The sequence below is a fragment of the Rhinoraja longicauda genome, chromosome 13 (assembly GCF_053455715.1).
Source record: "Rhinoraja longicauda isolate Sanriku21f chromosome 13, sRhiLon1.1, whole genome shotgun sequence".
Classification (NCBI taxonomy): domain Eukaryota; kingdom Metazoa; phylum Chordata; class Chondrichthyes; order Rajiformes; family Arhynchobatidae; genus Rhinoraja; species Rhinoraja longicauda.
The window spans coordinates 12,444,879-12,467,486 of record NC_135965.1 but is presented as its reverse complement, the minus strand read 5'-3'; the positions used below and the strand labels follow the sequence as shown (position 1 = coordinate 12,467,486).

Below are 22,608 nucleotides of genomic sequence, written 5' to 3'. Positions count from 1 at the left end.
TTGGTCAACGTGGGTTGTTTTTAAATGTGCCATACAAATAAAATTAACTTGACTTGACTTGACCATCTATTGTCAGGTGAATTTGTGCCACCCAAGTGTCAGTCACTGACCAACTACAAAAAAGTGAGAATCACCTCACTCGCCAAGGATTGTAATTATTGTTGAATGTCTGGGGTTCATGCTTGGCCAGAGATGTAACTGGAACAGCTACATGCATATTGTGTTTCAAGGAATGGGCCAGAGAATGTGTCGTGATTCCTCAATACTTTTCCAATGTCTGGAAGGCAAAAGTCAAGGCTGTATTTGAATATTCCCCACTTGCCTGGATGATTGCATTTTAGAAGGTTAACACCATCCAGTCCAAAGTGATGCATTTGTTGGCACCCGTATCCACCACTTCGAACATTTGATTCCCTGCAACAGTAATGTGTGTGCCTCCTATAAAATGCAGAGCAGAAAGTCACCAACATTTCTTCAATAAATCCACAACTTCAACCACCTAACAGGATGAGGGCTTCTGTGGCATTCAACCTCCTCCAACCCCACTCCACACCATCCAAATTGCATATCAACCAGACTTGGAAATATTATATTATCATTTCTTCATTGTCACTAAGTCCTGAACCAATAGCACAGTGGGAGTACCTTCACATGCAGGCTGCAGCAATTGAAGAAAGTGAGTCAGTACTATCTTCTTAGGGGCAACTCAGGATAACAATCAATATAGTTCTTGCCAATATTGGCCAAATTCTATGAACGATTTAAAAATACATATTTTATAGTGCAAACGTGTGAGTATTTAACAATCCTTATTTGCTAATGAACTACTATTATTTATTCTTATGACATCTGCATTTAGCATTAGATTGAATAAAGACTGACCTCAATTGCAAATGGACTGAGGCCTCTACTTCACAAAGACAGATTGCAACTCACTTTCCTTATTAACTATTCATCAAAATGGTGATGAAAAGTTTCTTTGAAATAATGCAATGATTTCCAAAGATTTGATTTCTAAGCGTGGAACTATTTTTGACCGAATTCATTATTCTAAAAGCTTACCAAGAGGAGATTTCATATATGTTGCATTTTCTCCTGTTGTCTCCAAAATAATCACTCTTTTTTTGAGTCACTCAGAATGCAAAACAAATGCGCAAGAAGGATAACATGAACAGTAGAACTTCTGACCTCACTGATAAGTTTTGATTTCAGAATAGTGTTTAGTAAAGGAGTCTACGCTGCCCAAAGGACTCAATTCTCACCTTTTTATTTGCATCCTGTTGTACAGTAGAGAAAAGTTTGAAGTAGGAATGAGCTCATTTGATTGCAGAATTCATTGGGAGTTGATGAGCCTCGTCAAAATAGTCAAAAGAATACATCAGGGTTTAGAAATTCCACAACTCCAATAAAAAATCCAAGTTCTCTGCAATTGAAAATTGAATTAAACTGCAGTAGAGCAATTTTTCACACACTTATGGGGTCCTTACATTCTTTGGGAAAATTGACATAACTTTTGGCATTATTTTTATGTTCCCTTGTACCATATTATCTGGTGCGGATGTACCCAATTTTTGTGCCTGCAGTACCATTACTTGCACCAACATATTTCCCAATTGAGATTCTTTCCCTGGGGAAAGAGCTGATTTTCCAGAGTAAGTTGATAAAAATCTTCTCATTAGGTTGCCATCAATTATGTTTGCAGTTTTCCTGCATCAAACTGATTTTGGAGGCTAGAAATGTCTTTGCAAAGTCTGCATCAGCAGAGATCCAGTTGCTGACAGCTCTCACAGTAAACATTTTACTGACTTCAACAATCATTGCCTCATTCTTGCTTTTCTTGGAAGGCCTGACATTTGGAATAACTTGCTCAAATGGACATTCTGAGTCGGAAACTGTGTCAAGTACTCTGGTAGGATGAATGAAAAAAAAGACTATTATCTAAATGGAGAAAGACTGCAAATCAGGGGATTTCAGAGGGATCTGGGTATTTGTATGCATCAAACACATAGGGAAACAGGTCCTTTGGCCCAATTCATCCATATTGACTGAAATGGCAATCTAAGCTAGTCTTATTGGCCTGCGTATGATCCATATCCCTCTAAATCAATAACCTGTCCAAATGGCTTTTAAATGTTGCTATTGTACTTACTTTAGTCGCTTCCTCAGGCATAACATTCCATATTCGTACTACCCTCTGGGTGAAAATGTTGTCCCTCGGGTTCCTTTTGAATCATTCCCCTCTCACTTTGAACCTATGCCCTCTAGTTTAGACCATAATCCCAGGAGAAAAGACTGTGCATTCACCCTATCAATACCTCTCATGATTTTATGAACTTCTATAAGATCACCCCTCAATTTCCTATCCTCTGAGGAATAAAGCCTGAGCCTCAACCCCTCCCTATAACTCAGTCCTGGCAATATCCTCGTAAATAGTTTCCACACTCTTTCCAGTTTAATGGCATCTTTCCAATAGCAAACACCACTAGTTCAGACATTCTAAGGTTTAACAAAGAAAGGTGGAAGTCTTTTGGTTGAGTTATTTGAAGACTTCCCTAATTTAATTCTCTTGCACTTCTACCTCTGGATTAAGGATCATATTTTTATCCTGGCTCTTTTTGATGCTTCTTACATATTTTCCAATTGCTGGAAAATGCCAGCAGACGATAAGGCTATTGCGTGTAACAGGGAAGAAAGTGAAAGTGATTGTTCTGGAAAGGGTGCAGAGGCGATTCACCAAGATGTTGCATGGGGTAGAGACGGTCTCAGTTATGAGGGGAGACTGGGCGGACAGGGTTTTCATTCCTTGGGGTGGAGAAAGCTGAAGGAGGACCTGGAAGAGATGTTTACAATTATAAGGAGCATGGAGGCAGTAGGCAGTAGTAAACGTCCTCTTTACAGAGGTATCTCTAATAAGAGGGCATAGATTTATGATAGGGAGAAAGAGGTTTAGATAGACACAAAGCGATATAAAGACTATTTTCACTCAAAGGGTGGTTAGCATCTGAAAAGGTCTGCCCGAGAGAGTGGTGGAGCCAGAGATTCTCATAACGTTCAGGAAATATAAATCTTAATGAGCATTTGAATCGCCAAGGCATGGAAGGCCTCAGACTAAATGATGATGACTGGGACTAATATAGATAAGATTTGATGATTGGCATGGGTAAAGTGGGACAGAGGGCCTGATTCTCTGCTGTATGATATTGGTTTATTATTGTCACATGTATCGCGATACAGTGAAAAAAAATTGTTTGCATGCTATCCAGTCAAATCAGACTATGCATGAGTGCAATCAAGCTGTTCGCAAGTGCAGCAGTGGTGCAATGGAAACATGCAAGATTGCAGAATTTAATGGTACATCATTACAGCTACAGAGAAAGTTCAGATTTTTAAAAAGTGCAAGGGCTGCTATGAGGTGGATTGGAAGATAGGACTACACCCGTAGCTTATGAGAGGTCTGTTCAATAGATTGATAACAGCTTGACAATAGATTGATAATAGATTGATGAAGACGGTTTTCCTGAATCTGGTGGTATGCACTTTTAAGCTATTGTATCTTCTGTCTGGCAGGAGACAGGAGAAGAGTGAATGACCGAGGTCTAAATGTTCCTTGATTAGTTTAGTTTGAGTCGACGGGTGGAGGCTGCTTAGTGTAATAGACTGGGTTACATCAACAACTCTCTGCAATTTCTTGCGGTCTTGGGCAGAATTGTTGCCAAACCAAGTTGTGATTTACTGTGATAGAATGCTATGGTGCATCTGTAGAAGTTGTTAATAGTCGTTGAAGACATGCCAAACTTCATTGGTCTTCTAAGGAAGTAGAGGCGTTGGTGTGCTTTCTTGGTTGTAACTTCATTGTGGCTGGTCCAGGAATAATTGTTGGTGATATTTACGCCTACAAACTTGAAAGCTAGCGACCATTTCTACTTCAGCACCATTGATGCTGACTGCGTCTAATTAGTGTAACCACTTGAATGACGTGGTTTTTCTGTAAGAACAGTTCCAGAATTTTGGAAATGGTGCTAAAACGCATGCATGGCCATTTCACAACATTATCAACGAGGTCTGTCTCATAACTGAAAACACAAACAATTTGTAGGTGAATTAGAACCAAATACTTTACTTAAGGGGAGCCAAAACATTCACACTGGAATCTTGCTCACATTACTTACAGCATAGAAAAAGGCCATTTGTCCCATCAGGTCTATCCTGATTCTCAAATCACTCCCATTCACCCACATATTTTGTATAAATAAATTATTGTTTAATATGCCACATGGTTCTTCCATCAGCGGACTTCACTCGGGGTGCTGAACAGTAGTCAATCGGTAGCTGGAAGGAAACTGATGTGTCCAGGGACAAAACCCAAATTCAACAGACAGTACTCGAAGTCAGAATCGTACCAAGATCACTTGATTTGAGAGACAACTGCACAGTCCACAACACCTCAGTTCCATGTTGTAATTGACCAGTTAGTCATCAATAGACAATAGACAATAGGTGCAGGAGTAGGCCATTAGGCCCTTCAAGCCAGCACTGCCATTCAATGTGATCAAGGCTAATCATTCACCATCAGTACCCCGTTCCTGCCCTCTCTCCAGACCCCCTGACTACGCTGTCATTAAGAGCTCTGTCTAACTCTCTCTTGAAAACATCCGGAGAATTGGCCTCCACTACCTTCTGAGGCAGAGAATTCCACAGATTTACACCACTCTGAGTGAAAAGGTTTTTCCTCATCTCCTTTCTAAATGGCCTACCCCTTATTCTTAAACTGTGGCCCCTGGTTCTGCACCCCCCAACATTGGGAACATGTTTCCTGCCTTTATCGTGTCCAATCCCTTAATATTATATGTTTCAATAAGATCCCCTCTCATCCTTTTAAATTCCAGTGTATACAAGCCGTCGCTCCAGTCTTTCAACATACGACAGTCCCGCCGTTCCGGGAATTAACCGAGTTAATCTACGCTGCACTGCCTCAATAGCAAGAATGTCTTTCCTCAAATTTGGAGACCAAAACTGCACACAGTACTCCAGATGCGGTCTCACTACGGCCCTGCACAACTGCAGAAGGACCTCTTTGCTCCTATTGTCATAAAGGCCAACATGCCATTAGCTTTCTTCGCTGCCTGCTGTAACTGCATGCTTACTTTAAGTGACTGATGAATAAGGACACCCAGATCTCTTTGTACTTCCCCATTTCCTAACTTAACACCATTCAGATAATAATCTGCCTTCCTGTTCTTACCACCAAAGTGGATAACCTCACATTTATCCACATTAAACTGCATCTGCCATGCATCTGCCCACTCACACAACCTGTCCAAGTCACCCAGCATCCTCATAGCATCCTCCTCACAGTTCAACGCCAAGGAAGCCTATAAGATGCTGAATAGGTTGAAAGTTGTCAGAAGACAACTTGTGGATCGCCACTGACATTTGGAGGCAGGTTACATTTAATTTGATTTGACTTACTCCCATTAAATGGGAAATAAAAATATACTGCAGATGTTGGAGAGCTGAAATAAGAACAAAAGCTGCTGGAAACATTTAAAAGTATAGGTCAGACAGCATCTGTAAAAAGAGATGCAAAGTTGATATTTCAGTCAAAGGCTTAATAAGGATAGGAAAAGAGAGAACACAAATAGGTTTTAAGTGTGCAGGGAAGTGGGGATGGGGTAGAGATACTGCCTGACCCGCTGAGTTATTCCAGTACTTTGTGTCCTTTTGTGTAAACCAGCATCTGCAGTTCCTTATTTCTACAAAGGAGCAAGGAGATGGTGGGAGAAATATGCGCATACATAGGTATGAGAGCACCGGGAAGAGAGAGAACTACATGAAATTGAAAGGACATAAATGTATGTATTTATGTATAAATCAATGCAATGAGAAGGAAGCATGTAAGATGCTGAACAATAGTTTGAAAGAAGTCTGAACACAACTTGTTGAACGTCACTGACATTTAACTTACTCCCATTGAATTGAATGGTAACTAAAAATATACTGCAGAAAATCACATACAGATGGCGAATACTGATACACAAACAAGACATGTCCCTGCCCACACACCTTTCAGGGCTGAATTGTAAAATGCAGACGCTCCCTTGGGCGACAGTGTTAAAGCCGGGCGGGAGCGGACCTGACGTCACTGTGTTAGGGACCGTCTCCATTTGCGAGCGAGAAGTGAAGCGAAGTGATTGGGGAGCAGCGGCGCTGGGCCTTGGCCGAGCGGGGAGAGAGAGAGAGAGAGAGAGAGAGAGAGCGCCGCCTCCATTAGGCCAACAGGTCGCGGCTCGGGGCCTTGCCCGCCCGCCCACCCGGGGGAGTTGCTGCTGGGGTGGACGCGGCGGCGGCGGCAGCGGCAGCGGTCGGTGTGAGGAGCGGAGCAGGTCCGGACCTGGAACCGGGCTCCGGCCGCAGGATGAGCGACTGCGGCAAAAGGAAGAGGAGGAAGAGCTTAAACCCCTCGCGGTACTCAGGTACCGCTGGCCGGGGCACAGACTGGGGGGCAACATGGGGTGGGGGGTGGGGGATGTGGGGAGCAGACCAGAGCAGCAGGATGGATGAAAGGCCCTTGAGGGACCCTGGGGCCATGGCCGGGGGTGTATGAAGGCCAGGCCCGTGAGGGAAGGGCGTGGGTGGGGAGTGCGTGAAGGAAGGGGGTGTGAGAGCCCTTGCCTTGAGGGAGGGTGTGTGAAGGGTCCCGGGTGTGAAGGGTCCCGGGGGTGGGGGTGTGGTGGGGGTGTGAAGGGTCCCGGGGGTGGGGGGTGAAGGGTCCCGGGGTGGGGGTGTGGTGGGGGTGTGAAGGGTCCCGGGGGGGGGGGTGAAGGGTCCCGGGGGGGGGGGTGAAGGGTCCCGGGGTGGGGGTGTGGTGGGGGTGTGAAGGGTCCCGGGGGTGGGGGGTGAAGGGTCCCGGGGTGGGGGTGTGGTGGGGGTGTGAAGGGTCCCGGGGGTGGGGGTGTGAAGGGGGGTGGGGGTGTGAAGGGTCCGGGGGGTGGGGGTGGGGGTGTGAAGGGTCCCGGGGGTGGGGGTGTGAAGGGTCCCGGGGGTGGGGGTGTGAAGGGTCCCGGGGGTGGGGGTGTGAAGGGGGGTGGGGTGTGAAGGGTCCCGGGGGTGGGGTGTGAAGGGTCCCGGGGGTGGGGGTGTGAAGGGTCCCGGGGGTGGGGGTGTGAAGGGGGGTGGGGTGTGAAGGGTCCCGGGGGTGGGGTGTGAAGGGTCCCGGGGGTGGGGGTGTGAAGGGTCCCGGGGGTGGGGGTGTGAAGGGGGGTGGGGGTGTGAAGGGGGGTGGGGTGTGAAGGGTCCCGGGGGTGGGGGTGTGAAGGGTCCCGGGGTGGGGGTGTGAAGGGGGGTGGGGGTGTGAAGGGGGGTGGGGTGTGAAGGGTCCCGGGGGTGGGGGTGTGAAGGGTCCCGGGGGTGGGGGTGGGGGTGTGAAGGGTCCCGGGGGTGGGGGTGGGGGTGTGAAGGGGGGTGGGGGTGTGAAGGGTCCCGGGGGTGGGGGTGTGAAGGGTCGTGGGGGTGGGGGTGTGAAGGGTCCCGGGGGTGGGGGTGGGGGTGTGAAGGGGGGTGGGGGTGTGAAGGGTCGTGGGGGTGGGGGTGTGAAGGGTCCCGGGGTGGTGGTGTGAAGGGGGGTGGGGGTGTGAAGGGGGGTGGGGGTGTGAAGGGGGGTGGGGGTGTGAAGGGGGGTGGGGGTGTGAAGGGTCCCGGGGGTGGGGGTGTGAAGGGTCCCGGGGGTGGGGGTGTGAAGGGTCCCGGGGTGGGGGTGTGAAGGGTCCCGGGGTGGTGGTGTGAAGGGTCCCGGGGTGGTGGTGTGAAGGGTCCCGGGGGTGGGGTGGGGGTGTGAAGGGGGGGTGGGGGTGGGGGGGGTGAAGGGTCCCGGGGGTGGGGGTGTGAAGGGGGGGGTGGGGGGTGAAGGGTCCCGGGGTGGGGGTGTGAAGGGGGGTGGGGGTGTGAAGAGTCCCGGGGGTGTGAAGGGTCCCGGGGGTGGGGGGGGTGAAGGTCCCGGGGGCGGGGGTGTGAAGGGTCCCGGGTGTGAAGGGTCCCGGGGGTGGGGGTGTGAAGGGTCCCGGGGGTGGGGGTGTGGGGGTGTGAAGGGTCCCGGGGGTGGGGGTGTGAAGGGTCCCGGGTGTGAAGGGTCCCGGGTGTGAAGGGTCCCGGGGGTGGGGGTGTGAAGGGTCCCGGGGTGGGGGTGTGAAGGGTCCCGGGGGTGGGGGTGTGAAGGGTCCCGGGGGTGGGGGTGTGAAGGGTCCCGGGGGTGGGGGTGTGAAGGGTCCCGGGGGTGGGGGTGTGAAGGACTTCTGAGGGAAGGGAAGGGAGGGGGTGTTTGTGATAAACCAGAACCCTGTGTGCTGAGGACGGTAAAGGGAGGAGGGGATGGGAGGGGGAAAGGCCCTGTAAAAAAATGGAGTGGATGAGGGGGAAGGGTGCTGCGGGGAGGGGGGGAATGAGGGGGAAGGGTGCTGAGGGGAGGGGGGGTGAGGGGGAAGGGTGTTGTGGGGAGGAGGGGAGGGGATGGGGAAGGGTGTTGTAGGGGGGGAGGGGATGGGGAAGGTGGTGAGGGGGAAGGGGGTGAGGAGGGAGGGTGCTGGGAGGGGATGAGGAGGAAGGGTGCTGGGAGGGGATGAGAGGGAAGAGTGCTACAGGGAGGGGGGTTTGAGAGGGAAGGGTGCCGCGGGTGTGGAGATGGATGAGGGAGAAGGGTGCCGTGGGGCGGGGAGTGGTAGGGTGAGGAGGAGGGGAAAGGTATACGAGCATCTGGTTGTAAAATATCGCATGTTACTGATTCGCAGGACAGTTTGTCATCTCTGTTATCTGGCTGGAGTCTATAAATCAGCTAATATAAACTATTTGATCATAGAGTATTAGTGTGGAAACAGGCCCTTCGGCCCAACACCAGCCAACTACACTAGTCCCGCATGTGGTCCATATCTCTCCAAACCGGTCCTACCCATGTACCTGTCTAACCGTTTCTTAAATGTTGGATAGTCCCAGCCTCAACTACCTCCTCTGGCAGCTTGTTACATACACCCACCACCCTTTGTGTGAAAAAGTTACTCCTCAGATTCCTATTAATCAGTATCACATTGTGAGTTATAGCTAATTGTAAAATGTCCATTATGTTTCCTACAGTTCAAAACTTCCTGCAACATTTATGACATTGTGGAATATTCAGAAAGGGACATGCAGGTCATTTTCTAACCACAATTCCATTTTCTCTGAGGAGACACCAGAAACTGCAGATGCTGGAATCCTGAGCAATAAACAATTGCTGAAGGAACTCAGTGGATCAGGCAGTAGTGCAAGGAAAAGTCCTGCTCCAAAACTTTGTCTGTTCATTTGATGCAGCTGGACCTGCTGAGTTCCTCCAGCAGCATATCGTCCATTTCCCCCAGCCTCCCTTAGATGTATCTATGCTCGATTGCCATAACTGGAACATGAGAAACTGGAGCAGGTCAATCAGTCCTTTGAGTCTGTTTTACCCTTCAATAACATCATCATATCATATCATATCATATATATACAGCGCGGAAACAGGCCTTTTCGGCCCACCAAGTCCGTGCCGCCCAGCGATCCCTGTACATTAACACTATCCTACACCCACTAGGGACAATATTTTACATTTACCCAGCCAATTAACCTACATACCTCCTGGCTGATACAATTTTGGCATCAATACTGCTTTCTCTATTTCATAAATCTGGGGTTAAATAAGACCAAATAGTCATGAACTTTGTGATAAAGTGCTTCCACTTGCAATCTTCGATGGGTAACTATTATTTAGACCTTGTAGATACAGTGTGAAAACGGGCCTTTTGACCCACTAAGTCCACTCCGACCAGCGATCACCTCGTACACTAACACTATCCTATACATTAGGGACAATTTACAAAAGCCAATTGACCTACAAACCTGAGCGCCCACACCTATAAACCTGTCACAGGGAGAACATACAACCTGCATACAGACAGCACCCGTGGTCATGATCTAACCCTGGTCTCAGGTGCTGTATGGCAGCTACTCTACCGCTGTGCTTCTATCTCCAACTTCTGAAATGAGCTTCTAGTTAGACCTCGCGAGGAGAAGGGTGCTCTCCGTATTCACCCTGACAGCTTCTCTTCGGATATTATTCATTTCATTAGACCACCAAAAGGCAGGAAGTTCACGGTGATCTAGGGATTCTTGTGCACAAGTCCCTGAATGCCAAGGTGTAGGTGCCGCATTGATTAGGAAGGTAAGTTGTATTTTATTTTTAGAGATTTTGAGTAGGGGGTGGAGATGTTTTGCTTCAATAAAGGCTTTTTGGCCCTTTCTGTCTGTTATAACTCACTGAAAGGGTGATCCATTTACACCATATGCATGTGCTTTACCCTTTGAATCATCAAATCTAATTTTCTCGAAGCATTTACGAATTTTGTCTACTATTCATTTTAGTAGCTCACTTTAAAAAAAAGATTTTTTCTTGCCTTGTGAGTTTGTATTAATGACTTCTGGTTATTAACTTACTAAGTAGATTTTCCAGTCTTATCAAAATTTCCCTAATACTTTGTTCATTTTTGTAAGATCTCTTTTCTATTCCAATTCCTTCCCCCTTTCCCATTTTGAAGAAGGATCCTGAGTTGCTGAGTTCCTTCAGCACTTTTCCGTGACATTTTCTTAAAGTACAAGCACTTATAATGAAGACAGTCATAACTGGTGAAATTATGATCTTTACAGGTTCTCTGCTCTTCTCTGCTTTTATACTCTCGTGTTGTCAACTTCCAATTTCAGTGCAGGGATCTTGTGCAAGCACATTGCACTTAAGAAAACAAGTGAGTGGAGGTCAGACAGTTCCTGGAGATTCATCAATTTCATGGAAAGTTACCCCATTTGAGCTTTCGTGTTTCCTTGCCTGGAACATTAAAGCAGTGTTTGGTGCACGTAACTGAAAGGCAGAATGCTTATTAACCGATGACAGATTGGTTAGAGTTGAAGTTCAAAGGGACCTGGGTCACCTTGTATACAAGGCACTGAAGGTCAATGAAATTGGACCATGGAAATAAAACCAGAAAATACTGCAATCACTCAGCAATTTAAGTTCAAAGAACCTCCTCGCATAAAATGTTAACCCTCGTTCTCTTTTTACAGAAACTGCCTGATCTATTTGAGTATTTACAGCATTTTTTAGTTTTGTATCTGAATGCCAGCATGCATATGAAGCAAGCAATCTGGAGGGCAATTATTATATTTGAGGATTTAAATACCATATTTCTGAGGATTTATATACCATATTTCTGAGTAGAATGAACACTTGTACAATGTGCTAGAATAGTGACTTCATGTATGATTCATTTTCTGGAAACCCTAGGTAGGCAATTTAGCTTTTGATAGAATTCATTCTCAAAATGCCAATGTCCCTTTTTCAGGGTTCGACTCCACAGTTGAAGATGAAGGTGAAAGCAGTCCCGAACACTGCACCTACTCAAATGATTCACAAGGTAGGATAAAATTGATGAAGAATATTTGTACGTGTGAGAATTATCTTTTCTTGAAATGCAATTTTGCACTTGCTTATTATTCTGAATTGTGCTTTTCTGATTGTGGAGTGGTAATCAAACCTGGATGTTTCTTAATTGCAACAAGTTTGTGAAAGACGCACCAAACCAAAAGAAGCCAGTAAATCTTTAGACTATTTATTCTTTTTTTCCTTTCCCTCTTTCCCATAATTTTCTCGCCAAATCCTTGCAGTGCATCGTACTGGGTTATGTTTTCAATGGTCTTGGCTGTCCTTTAGATCTATGATTGAGCGACTGTGAATCTAGATAATGGTGGTGGAGTGGGCTTTCCAATTACTGCCAAGGTGCAAGAGTATCAAGTAGACACAAGGGGCTGCAGATGCTGGTTTACAAAAAAAGACCCAAAATGCTGGAGTAACTCAGCGGGTTGGGTAGCACCTCTAGAGGACTTGACTAAACCCTTCTACAGACTGACTGTAGTAAGAGGGAGGAAACTGGAAAAGAGGTGGACAGGACAAAGCCAGGCAAGTGATAGGTGGATACAGGTGAGCAGGGCTGGGGGGTTTGATTGATGGATGATTTAACAAATGGCAGAGATGGAAATTCAAAAGGCCGGTTGAGATATGGGGTGAAATGTAAAGCCTGTGGAAGTGATAGAGGGGGAAGGATAATGGGAATCAGGATTGTGGAAGCCATTAATGTGCACCAGTTGAGGTACTGGGAAGAGAGTTTGGGATTATTTCCTGGTTAATATCCTAAAATTGAAGAATTCTATGTTCTTCCCATTGGGTTGTCTGCCACCCAAGTGGAATATGAGGTGTTGTTCCCCCAGTTTGCACCTGGCCTTACCCAGACAAGGGGGGAGTCTTAGGACAGAAAGGCCATTATGGGAATGGGAAGTCAGTGCATTTATAGTAGACGTCAATCGATAATCTATCCCCTGTAATGGAGACAGAGAAATATCTGACACCTCTCTCCCCTTTCTCAATCACTATTGACTGATGTCTACAATATACCCAGTGATTCTCAGTTATTTGGACTACACATCCTCCCACCCTGCCTCTTGCAAGGATGCCATCCTTTACTCTCAATTCCTCTGTCTCAACTGCATCTCCTCCCAACGTGAGGGTCTCCACTCTAGGACTTCTGTCTCTAGTAAACATGGTTTCCCGCCCTGCTACGTAGATGGATCCCTCGCCCATGTTTCCTCTGTGTCCTGTAGTTCTGTTCTCGCTCTCCCTTCCCCCCAGATGGGACAAAGATAGAGTTTCCTCTGGTTCTCACCTTTCACCCCACCAGCCTCCACATCCAAAACATAATTTTCTGACATTTCCGCCGCCTCCACAGTGATCCTACCACCAGTCACATCTTCCCATCCACTTTCTGCTTTCCACTGAGACTATTCCCTCCACAACTCCTTGGTTCACTCATCCTTTCCCACCCTAACCACCCACTCAGCAGGTGCATTGCCTCTGTAACCGCAGGAGATGTAACACCTGTCCCTACGTTTCCTTGCATTCATCCAAAAAGCCTTTTTTCCGCACTATATAACTCTAGTTTAGTTTTTAGTTTAGAGATACAGCGAGGAAACAGGCCCTTCAGCCCACCTAGTCTACCCCGACCAGCGACCCCCGTACACTAGCACTTTCCTACACGCTGGGGACAATTTACAATTCTTACTGAAGAAAATTAACCTACAAACCTGTGTGTCTTTGGAATTTGGGAGGAATGCAGAGTTCTCGGGGAAAACCCACCGGGTCACGGGGAGAACGTACGAACTCCATACAGACAGCACCCACGGTCAGGATGGAATCTGGGTATCTGGTGCTGTAAGGCAGCAACTCTACCGCTACGCCACGGTGCTGTAAGTCAGCAGCTCGACCGCTACGCAACCGTGCTGCCCCATGCCATCTAGAGACCATGCAGTTTTCTCGTTAACTTTCAAAACATTATCTTCTCACTTCCCCATGATTACCATGGGGGAAATTTTAATTTTGTTCTTTAAAAAATTGGAAGAATGGGGTGGATTTGACAAAATAAAGTCTTAAATACATCACGATATGTCTTGTTTGCTTTTCAGACCTTTATATGTCAATGAGACCAATAAATACATTTTTAAAAGGAACTAATAAGAGGCAATGCGGGATTGAAAACTGGAGCCTTTTTAACGACCAAGATGGAAAATTTAACCCCTACCATTCTGACCAGAATATTTCTCTCTCCAATAAACACCAAGATGATACAACAGAAAGTTCCGTTAGTGATGGTTCTGAGAGACCAGTAAAATCTCCTTGCATGGGGATTCTATACCAACACAAGTGGCCTCTGCGGAAACCATCCAGCGATGGACTCTACAGCTGTGAGCATTGTGATTTTAAAAGCAAGTACCCGCTGGAGCTGAAGCAACACGTTATTCTCAGGCACACGGACACTCTGTCTAACATCTGCCCTGTCTGCAAGCGTGAATTCCTAACATACAGTCTGCTCCATAAGCACCTGCAGGTCCACGAGGTGGAAGAGCCAAGTGCTTGTCAGCTCTGCAGCCACAGTGCTGACAACCCAAGGGAGCTGGAGTTGCATGTGGCAGACGCCCACATCGGTGAGTATCTATACTGGTGTGAGCAGTGCGACATTCACTTCAGCAGTATCAGCGACCTCCACCTTCACCTGCAGCAGCATGATGGCGATGAGGAATACCTCTGCCAGTTCTGTGAGTATGGCACGGACGATGCCGCTGAGCTGCACGGCCATGTCCTTGCTGAACATACTTACTGCCTCATGGAGATGAATGATACCTCTGAAGATGGACTTCATGGATCAGCGGGTTTTCTGAGCAAAGTGAGCTTTGACCGGGACCGTAATTTCTTTATATGTCAGTCCTGTGGCTACAGGAGCCGGCTGTATGCCAATGTTAACAGGCACGTGGCGATTGAACATGCCCGTTTCTTTCCGTACGTGTGCGATGATTGTGGGAAGGGGTTTTGCAACACCGCTGAATATGACAAACACTTGAACTTGCACACATCTCAGGAGATCTATTTGTGTCAGTACTGTGATTACTCGACGGAGCAAATGGCAAACCTCCAAACACACATAGACTTGGGCCACACCGCAACTCTCCCATACAAATGTGAGATGTGCATGCTGAGATTTGCAAACAACAGCGAGCTCGTGTGGCATCTTGCTAAACACAAACAGAACAATCAACAGCTATGGTATCAGGTTTATGACAATTAAACATCTTTTAAACTAGGAATCTTGCCTATAAATGTAGAATTTTAAACATAAAGGTGAGAAACACAATTAGCTTATTTTTTAAGATTGGGAGAATGCTCTTGTGGAAGAATACCATGCAATTCATCACAATCCCCTCCACGACTTCTGTCCAGTGTTTTACCCTGCGCACAAAGTGAGCTTACACCGCCAGCTTCAGAGGTGACTTAATTTGTAGGTGTATGGTATTTTGAATTGTGTTCACATGTTGGTGATTTTTGCATGGTGTGTGTGAAAGTTGAGAACAAAACAAGAGATCATTCCAAATCCCAACACAGCGCAAATGTGAACATTTTAGCCGTATAAATGTAGCTACGTATCGAGTCTTTGTTCTTGCATCTGGAAAGCAGAACCAACTCGGGGTAGAGTTTCTGCTCAAAATGCAGTCAGTAATTTGGACATCATTTCCTCCAGTTTTATTTACTCAGGTTTCTTCTCAAATTCATGTAAGTATTATCAAATAAAGCAAAATTAGTCAGTATTTCAGTGGGTGCTTTATAAGACTTTGCTTTAAATTATGTTCTATTATATTTAAGTGATAACTTGGTACATTCAATAATATTGCTGTGGATTTATGACAAAAATGAGCATTGTAATCTTTCTTTGTCACTTGCTAGTGACTGAATTCTAAGCAAATAACCATTTTTAAAATAGACTGAATCATCTGCTAGTTAAAATGTTGTACCTAAGTCAGTCTTTAGTAATTTACATTACTCAAAATCATGTAAAAACCTGCCCACTACAGCTTTATACCAAGTTTTAAAACTGTCTCAAAGGCCAACAAATGGAACCAACTAACAGAGGTTCACAGTGATGTTTAACGTCCTCTGGGTATGGCCCATTTTGTAGGCAATATTGGCTTACAGTGCAGTGATTTTTAAACTAGCACCAAAGATTGCAAAAAATAGATTTTTGGCTAGACCCGATCTGCTCTTGGCTTTTCTCACTTTAATACTAGCACAATTGAGCAGAGACTCCAGGTGTATCCTCCTATAAAATCATGGGGTCTCTTTGGCATTTTTATGCATTTCTACTTTTCCATTGGCCTTGACCATATGGCTGTGGTTATTGCATTGGTGAGAAGGGAATGAGTGTAGGCAAAATAAAATTAAATGAAAGAAGCGAAGCTCAAACAGATCATGGAATAATTTTGGTGATGTTGTTCAGAGGCTACTCTATTGTTACCAAAGGTAACAAATGGGGTTCTGGGTGGAGGGCTTTGAATAAATTTAGTAATTATTAGACAGTATTAGTTCAGAATCCATCTCTGCAATATATAAATTCCCAAGGAGGGTATTGCCTTATTGCATAAAGCAAATTATTCAGATCCTGTCTGTTTAGTCATATTATTTTTTTTTGTAATGATAACTTGCCCATCTCGTTTTCTAGGCATCTTGAGAATCATTTTTCTGCAGATTCCGAGACGTGACGTTTTGTGTCTTTTACCAATCACGTCAGACCTTGTTGCACCAATAAGAATTGTTTCTTTGCCAAAGACTAACTTGGTAGAGCATAATCTGCCGTTTGCTATTTAAGAACGGATGCGTGCAGTCGAGTATAGCACCTGTCCAGTGCAGCTCTCGCTTTTTTGTTCTCATTTTAACTTTCTGCACCCACTTCATCAGTTTACTGCTGAAAAGTAACCGTGCAATGTGAAACCTTGATATTTGTATCCAAATATTATTGTGAGTGGAGAGAAATCATTTGTATTTGGTCTCGTCTATATAGGTAATCAAAGATAAATTAAAGTAAGCTACTTTAAGCCAATGACCTGCATTTTCTCCTCTGTGTCTTCTTGATGTTAATATAAAATGGTGCTTCCTAAACAAAGTCCAGATGGTCAGAATGTACCTTGGCTGTGTGGGCTCAGTGGGAATATACATTTTCTGAAGTAGATTTGTAAAGAACGCCTCTGGTGACCAGGTGGTTCTCCCACCAGATCATTTAGCTTAGTTTGCTGATTATATTCTGTAATTGCTGACAGTCATTTAGTATTTATTCAGAGGTGATTTAGTCAATGGGCTTTAGTATAGTATGATCCTACCACAGTTTGTAAAGTGGTTTCGGCAAAATGTTGCTCCCCCTCTAAATTGTATGTGAGCTAATTATACTAAAGATTGTATCAAGTGATGGAATAAATGATATCAGATTTGAAGAGATTATGGTTACTCTGATTCGTTGTATTCAGCGTGATTATGCTTTTACACATGCACGACACACCACTCACCTGTAATCCTTTACATTTATATGGAAAAATTACTTTAAGGATTTGGTGTTACATACCCAAGCCAATTGTGTGCTTAAGCTGAATTCAATCATTCTGCATGTACCGAGTAAGATTGGACATGGCAATTTAGTTATTTTAACAAAATGTGGGACAGAACCATAAATTCATTAAAAAAAACTATTTTGATTACTAGGACCTGGGATCACCCCAGCTGACCCCTTCCTACTTAAAGCTGTCAGAGATTTTACAAAGAGCCTATCCAGCTCCATGGGTAAAAGGCCTCCTCTTCACAAAGTGAATCATAATGTACTAGTCAGGCAGAAGCTAGAAGAATGACCAGGATAGAAAATGAAAACATCGTACAAAAATGATGATGTGAAGAGTTTTCAGCTAATGGGTACTGCAATTGAGGAGTTGGAGAAGCTATTCAGGAGACAGAAAAGCTGGACAATGTTTCCCCCTCTACCCTCAAGCTCTGTGCCGAACAACTAGCACCAGTCTACACATACATTTTCAACCAGTCCCTGCAAACTTGCACTGCCCCTTCCTGCTTCAGTCAACCTAGTGCCTGCACTTCATCCTCCAGCACCTAGACCGCCAGGGGACCTAAGCAAGGATTTTTTTGTTGATTTTAGCTCTGCATTTAACACCATTGTGCCAGAGTTGCTACACTACAAACTCTCCCAACTTCCTGACAGACAGGAAGCAGTGTATGAGGCTGGGAAAGCACATCTCGGACCCGCAGACCGTCAGCATAGGAGTACCGCAAGGCTGCGTACTCTCCCCCCTCCTTTATTCTCTATACCAACGACTGCACCTCCATAGACTCCTCTGTCAAGCTTATCAAGTTTGCGGACGACACAACCCTGATTGGACTGATCCAGGATTGGGAGGAATCTGCCTACAGACAGGAAGTGACACAGCTGGCGTCCTGGTGCCATCGCAACAACCTGGAGCTCAATGCTCTTAAGACAGTGGAATTGATTGTAGACTTTAGGAGAGCTCCCCTCCCCTACCTCAACTCACCATCAACAACACCACAGTCACATCTGTGGAGTCATTTAAGTTCCTTGGAACCATCATCTCCAGGGACCTTAAATGGGGGGCCACCATCAACTCCACAGTCAAAAAGGCCCAACAGAGGATGTACTTCCTGCGGCAACTGAGAAAACACAATCTGCCGCAGGCAATGGTGGTCCAGTTTTATACTTGCACAATAAATGGCAGTGTCCTGGAGAATATTGTAGAACAGGGAGACCTAGGGATACAAGTGCCTAGTTCCCGGAAAGTGGTGACACAAGTAGGCAGGGTGGTGAAGAAGGTGTTTAGCACTTTGCCTTCATCAGTCAGGGCTTGAATTACAAGAGTTGGTGAGACCACATTTGGAGTATTGTGTGCAGTTCTAGTCGCCTAGCTATAAGAAGGATGTTATTAAGTTAGAAATTGTGCAGAAAAGTTATTTTTGTACACCAGGGTGGCATAGCGGTAGAGTTGCTGCGTTACAGCGCTGGAGACCCGGGTTCGATCCTGACCATGGGTGCTGTCTGTACAGAGTTTGTACATTCTCCGTGACCTCCGTGTGGGTTTCATCTGAGATCTTCGGTTTCACATTCCAAAGACGTGCAGGTTTGTACGTTACTCGGCTTGGTATAAATGTAAAATTGTCCCCAGTGTGTGTAGGATAGTGTTAATGTGCAGGGACCACTGGTCAGCGTGGACTCGGTGGGCCGCAGGCCCTGTTTCCACGCTGTATCCCTAAACAAAACTAAACTCAACTCTGTGTACAAAAAAAGACAATAGACAATAGGTGCAGGAGTAGGCCATTCAGCCCTTCGAGCCAGCACCGCCATTCAATGCGATCATGGCTGATCACTCTCAATCAGTACCCCGTTCCTGCCTTCTCCCCATACCCCCTCACTCCGCTATCCTTAAGAGCTCTATCCAGCTCTCTCTTGAAAGCATCCAACGAACTGGCCTCCACTGCCTTCTGAGGCAGAGAATTCCACACCTTCACCACTCTCTGACTGAAAAAGTTCTTCCTCATCTCCGTTCTAAATGGCCTACCCCTTATTCTTAAACTGTGGCCCCTTGTTCTGGACTCCCCCAACATTGGGAACATGTTTCCTGCCTCTAATGTGTCCAATCCCCTAATTATCTTATATGTTTCAATAAGATCCCCCCTCATCCTTCTAAATTCCAGTGTATACAAGCCTAATTGCTCCAGCCTTTCAACATACGACAGTCCCGCCATTCCGGGAATTAACCTAGTGAACCTATGCTGCACGCCCTCAATAGCAAGAATATCCTTCCTCAAATTTGGAGACCAAAACTGCACACAGTACTCCAGGTGCGGTCTCACCAGGGCCCAGTACAACTGTAGAAGGACCTCTTTGCTCCTATACTCAACTCCTCTTGTTATGAAGGCCAACATTCCATTGGCTTTCTTCACTGCCTGCTGTACCTGCATACTTCCTTTCAGTGACTGATGCCCTAGGACACCCAGATCTCGTTGAACATCCCCTCTTCCTAACTTGACACCATTCAGATAATAATCTGCCTTTCTATTCTTACTTCCAAAGTGAATAACCTCACACTTATCTACATTAAACTGCATCTGCCATGTATCCGCCCACTCACACAACCTGTCCAAGTCACCCTGCAGCCTTATTGCATCTTCCACACAATTCACACTACCCCCCAGCTTAGTATCATCTGCAAATTTGCTAATGGTACTTTTAATCCCTTCATCTAAGTCATTAATGTATATCGTAAATAGCTGGGGTCCCAGCACCGAACCTTGCGGTACCCCACTGGTCACTGCCTGCCATTCCGAAAGGGACCCATTTATCCCCACTCTTTGCTTTCTGCCTGTCAACCAATTTTCTATCCATGTCAGTACCCTACCCCCAATACCATGTGCTCTAATTTTGCCCAAGACTAGACCACTTGAGTTACACAGAGAACTGGTGTAGGAGGCTAAGGGGTGACTTTAAAGAAGTTTATGAAATGATGAAGACCACAGATAAGGTGAATGATAACAGATTTTTGTCCCAGAGTAGGGGAATCTTTTTAAAACTAGAGGTCATAAGTTTAAGATTTCCAACCAGATGGTGGTTGTACAGTGAGGTATATAAATATGTGTGTATATTTATAAACACACTTAATTTTTTTGTCATTTATTTTATTGTTTACAGAGTACTATGTTTACATATTCTGTTGTGCTGTTGCAAGAAAGAATTTAATTGTTCTATCTGGGACATATGTCAATAAAACATTTGATTCTGCAGAACTATTGAACAAGCAGTCGAGACTCGTTGGAATGGAATGATCTATGATCGCTGCCCACGCAAAATATGAGACGCTGTTCCTCCAGTTTGCATGTGGCCTCCCTCACTCTGACAATGGAGGAGGCCTAGGGCAGAAAAGTCAGTGTGGGAATGGGATGGGGAATTAAAGTGTTTGGCAACCGGGAGATCAGGTAGGTTCAGGCAAATTGAGCGAAGGTGTTCGCGAAACGATCACCCAGTCTACTTTTGGTCTTGCCGATGTATAAGACTCCACCCCTTGAACAACGGATACAGTAGATAAGTTTGGAGGAGGGTCAAGTGAACCCTCTGCCTAACTTGAAAGGACTAGGGTTCCTTGGACAGAGTTGAGGGAAGAGGTATAGGGACAGGTATTGCATCTCCTGTGGTTGCAGGGGAAAGTATCTGTGGAGGGTGTGGTTTGGGTGGGAAGGGATGAGTTAACCAGGGAGTTACGGAGGGAACAGCCTTTGCGGAAGGCGAAAAGGGGTGGATATGGGAAGATGTGACGAGTGGCGAAGTTGTTAAGAGCAAAGACCAGCTCTGCTAAGCAGAGGGGAATGTTAGTAGAGGAAAATTGGCTGGTTCTGCGGTCGAGGAAGAAATGGAGGGCTTTAAGGCCCTTCTGGTGGGGGATGGAGGTGTAGTGTGAGGATAAGTGTGAGGTTATCCACTTTGGTGGTAAGAATAGGAAGGCAGATTATTATTTGAATGGTGTCAAGTTAGGAAAAGGGGACGTACAACGTGATCTGGGTGTCTTAGTGCAACAGTCACTGAAAGGAAGCATGCAGGTACAGCAGGCAGTGAAGAAAGCCAATGGAATGTTGGCCTTCATAACAAGAGGAGTGGAGTATAGGAGCAAAGAGGTCCTTCTGCAGTTGTACAGGGCCCTAGTGAGACCGCACCTGGAGTACTGTGTGCAGTTTTGGTCTCCAAATTTGAGGAAGGATATTTTTGCTATTGAGGGCGTGCAGCGTAGGTTTATTAGATTAATTCACGGAATGGCGGGACTGTCATATGTTGAAAGACTGGAGCGACTAGGTTTGTATACACTGGAATTTAGAAGGATGAGAGGGGATCTTATCGAAATGTATAAGATTATTAAGGGGTTGGACATGTTAGAGGCAGGAAACATGTTCCCAATGTTGGGGGAGTCCAGAACAAGGGGCCACAGTTTAAGAATAAGGGGTAGGCCATTTAGAACAGAGATGAGGAAAAACTTTTTTAGTCAGAGAGTTGTGAATCTGTGGAATTCTCTGCCTCAGAGGGCAGTGGAGGCCAATTCTCTGAATACATTCAAGAGAGAGCTAGATAGAGCTCTTAAGGATAGCGGAGTCAGGGGGTATGGGGAGAAAGCAGGAACGGGTTACTGATTGAGAATGATCAGCCATGATCACATTGAATGGCGGTGCTGGCTCGAAGGGCCGAATGGCCTACTCCTGCACCTATTGTCTATTGTCTATTGTCTATAGTGACTGAAGGTCCATAGTAAAGATGAGGGAGTGGGAGCTCGGAAAGTGGAAATCATTAAAGAATCGATGGCTTGTGCGGTATCTTGGATATAGGTCGGGAGATATGAGGTGTTTGCGCAGTAATCAACCAGAACCAGAGAGATTGGACCAAGGATGAGTAAGAGGAGGTGTCTGAGAACTGGCGCCTGGCCATTCCTCCCCCACCCCAGTCGTACCAGCTCAAAGTCATTTGTTGAGTCTCATTGTCTGTACTCGATCTCACAGCTAACAGTGGCCTGTTTCCTTTATCATCGTTAGTTTTTTTGTATATCTTTCATTCGTTTGTTCTATCTCTCTCTACATCATGTGTAAGAAAATAACGGCAGATGCTGGTACAAATCGATGGCATTTATTCACAAAATGTTGGAGTAACTCAGCAGGTCAGGCAGCATCTCAGGAGAGAAGGAATGGGTGACGTTTCGGGTCGAGACCCTTCTTCAGACTCTCGTTTCCCTCTCCCTTGACTCTCATTCTGAAGGGTCTCACCCATTCCTTTGCTCCCGAGATGCTGCCTGACCCGCTGAGTTACTCCAGCATTTTGTGTCTATCTTCACTGTAAACGAGCTTCTGCAGTTCCTTCCTACACATTCTGCCTTCTTAAGGTGTCCTCTGTGTCTGCCCGGACACCTCTGCCGCGGACACCCTGCGCCAGCCCGGACACCTCTGCCGGGGACACCCTGCGTCTGCCCGGACACCTCTACCGCGGACACCCAGCGTCTGCCCGGACACCTCTGCCGGGGACACCCTGCGTCTGCCCGGACATTTCTGCCGCGGACACCCTGTGTCTGCCCGGACACTTCTGCCGCGGA

The 22,608-nt window shown here is 46.0% G+C and overlaps 1 protein-coding gene across 1 annotated transcript; it reads left to right on the top strand.

The window, feature by feature from the left end:
- Positions 1–6,159: 6,159 nt before the first annotated feature.
- Positions 6,160–16,907, top strand: LOC144599451 (zinc finger protein 639-like). Its single transcript, XM_078410371.1, has 3 exons — positions 6,160–6,473; positions 11,394–11,465; positions 13,564–16,907. The coding sequence occupies exons 1-3, from the start codon at positions 6,416–6,418 to the stop codon at positions 14,718–14,720; spliced, it is 1,287 nt and encodes a 428-aa protein (XP_078266497.1). The 5' UTR covers positions 6,160–6,415; the 3' UTR covers positions 14,721–16,907.
- Positions 16,908–22,608: the final 5,701 nt, after the last annotated feature.

Excerpts from the sequence above, each read along its gene's own strand:
- LOC144599451 (XM_078410371.1), top strand. The coding sequence starts at position 6,416 with ATGAGCGACTGCGGCAAAAGGAAGAGGAGGAAGAGCTTAAACCCCTCG. Across the intron at positions 6,474-11,393 it reads AAACCCCTCGCGGTACTCAG|GGTTCGACTCCACAGTTGAA; the intron begins GTACCGCTGGCC and ends TCCCTTTTTCAG. Across the intron at positions 11,466-13,563 it reads CTACTCAAATGATTCACAAG|ACCTTTATATGTCAATGAGA; the intron begins GTAGGATAAAAT and ends TTTGCTTTTCAG.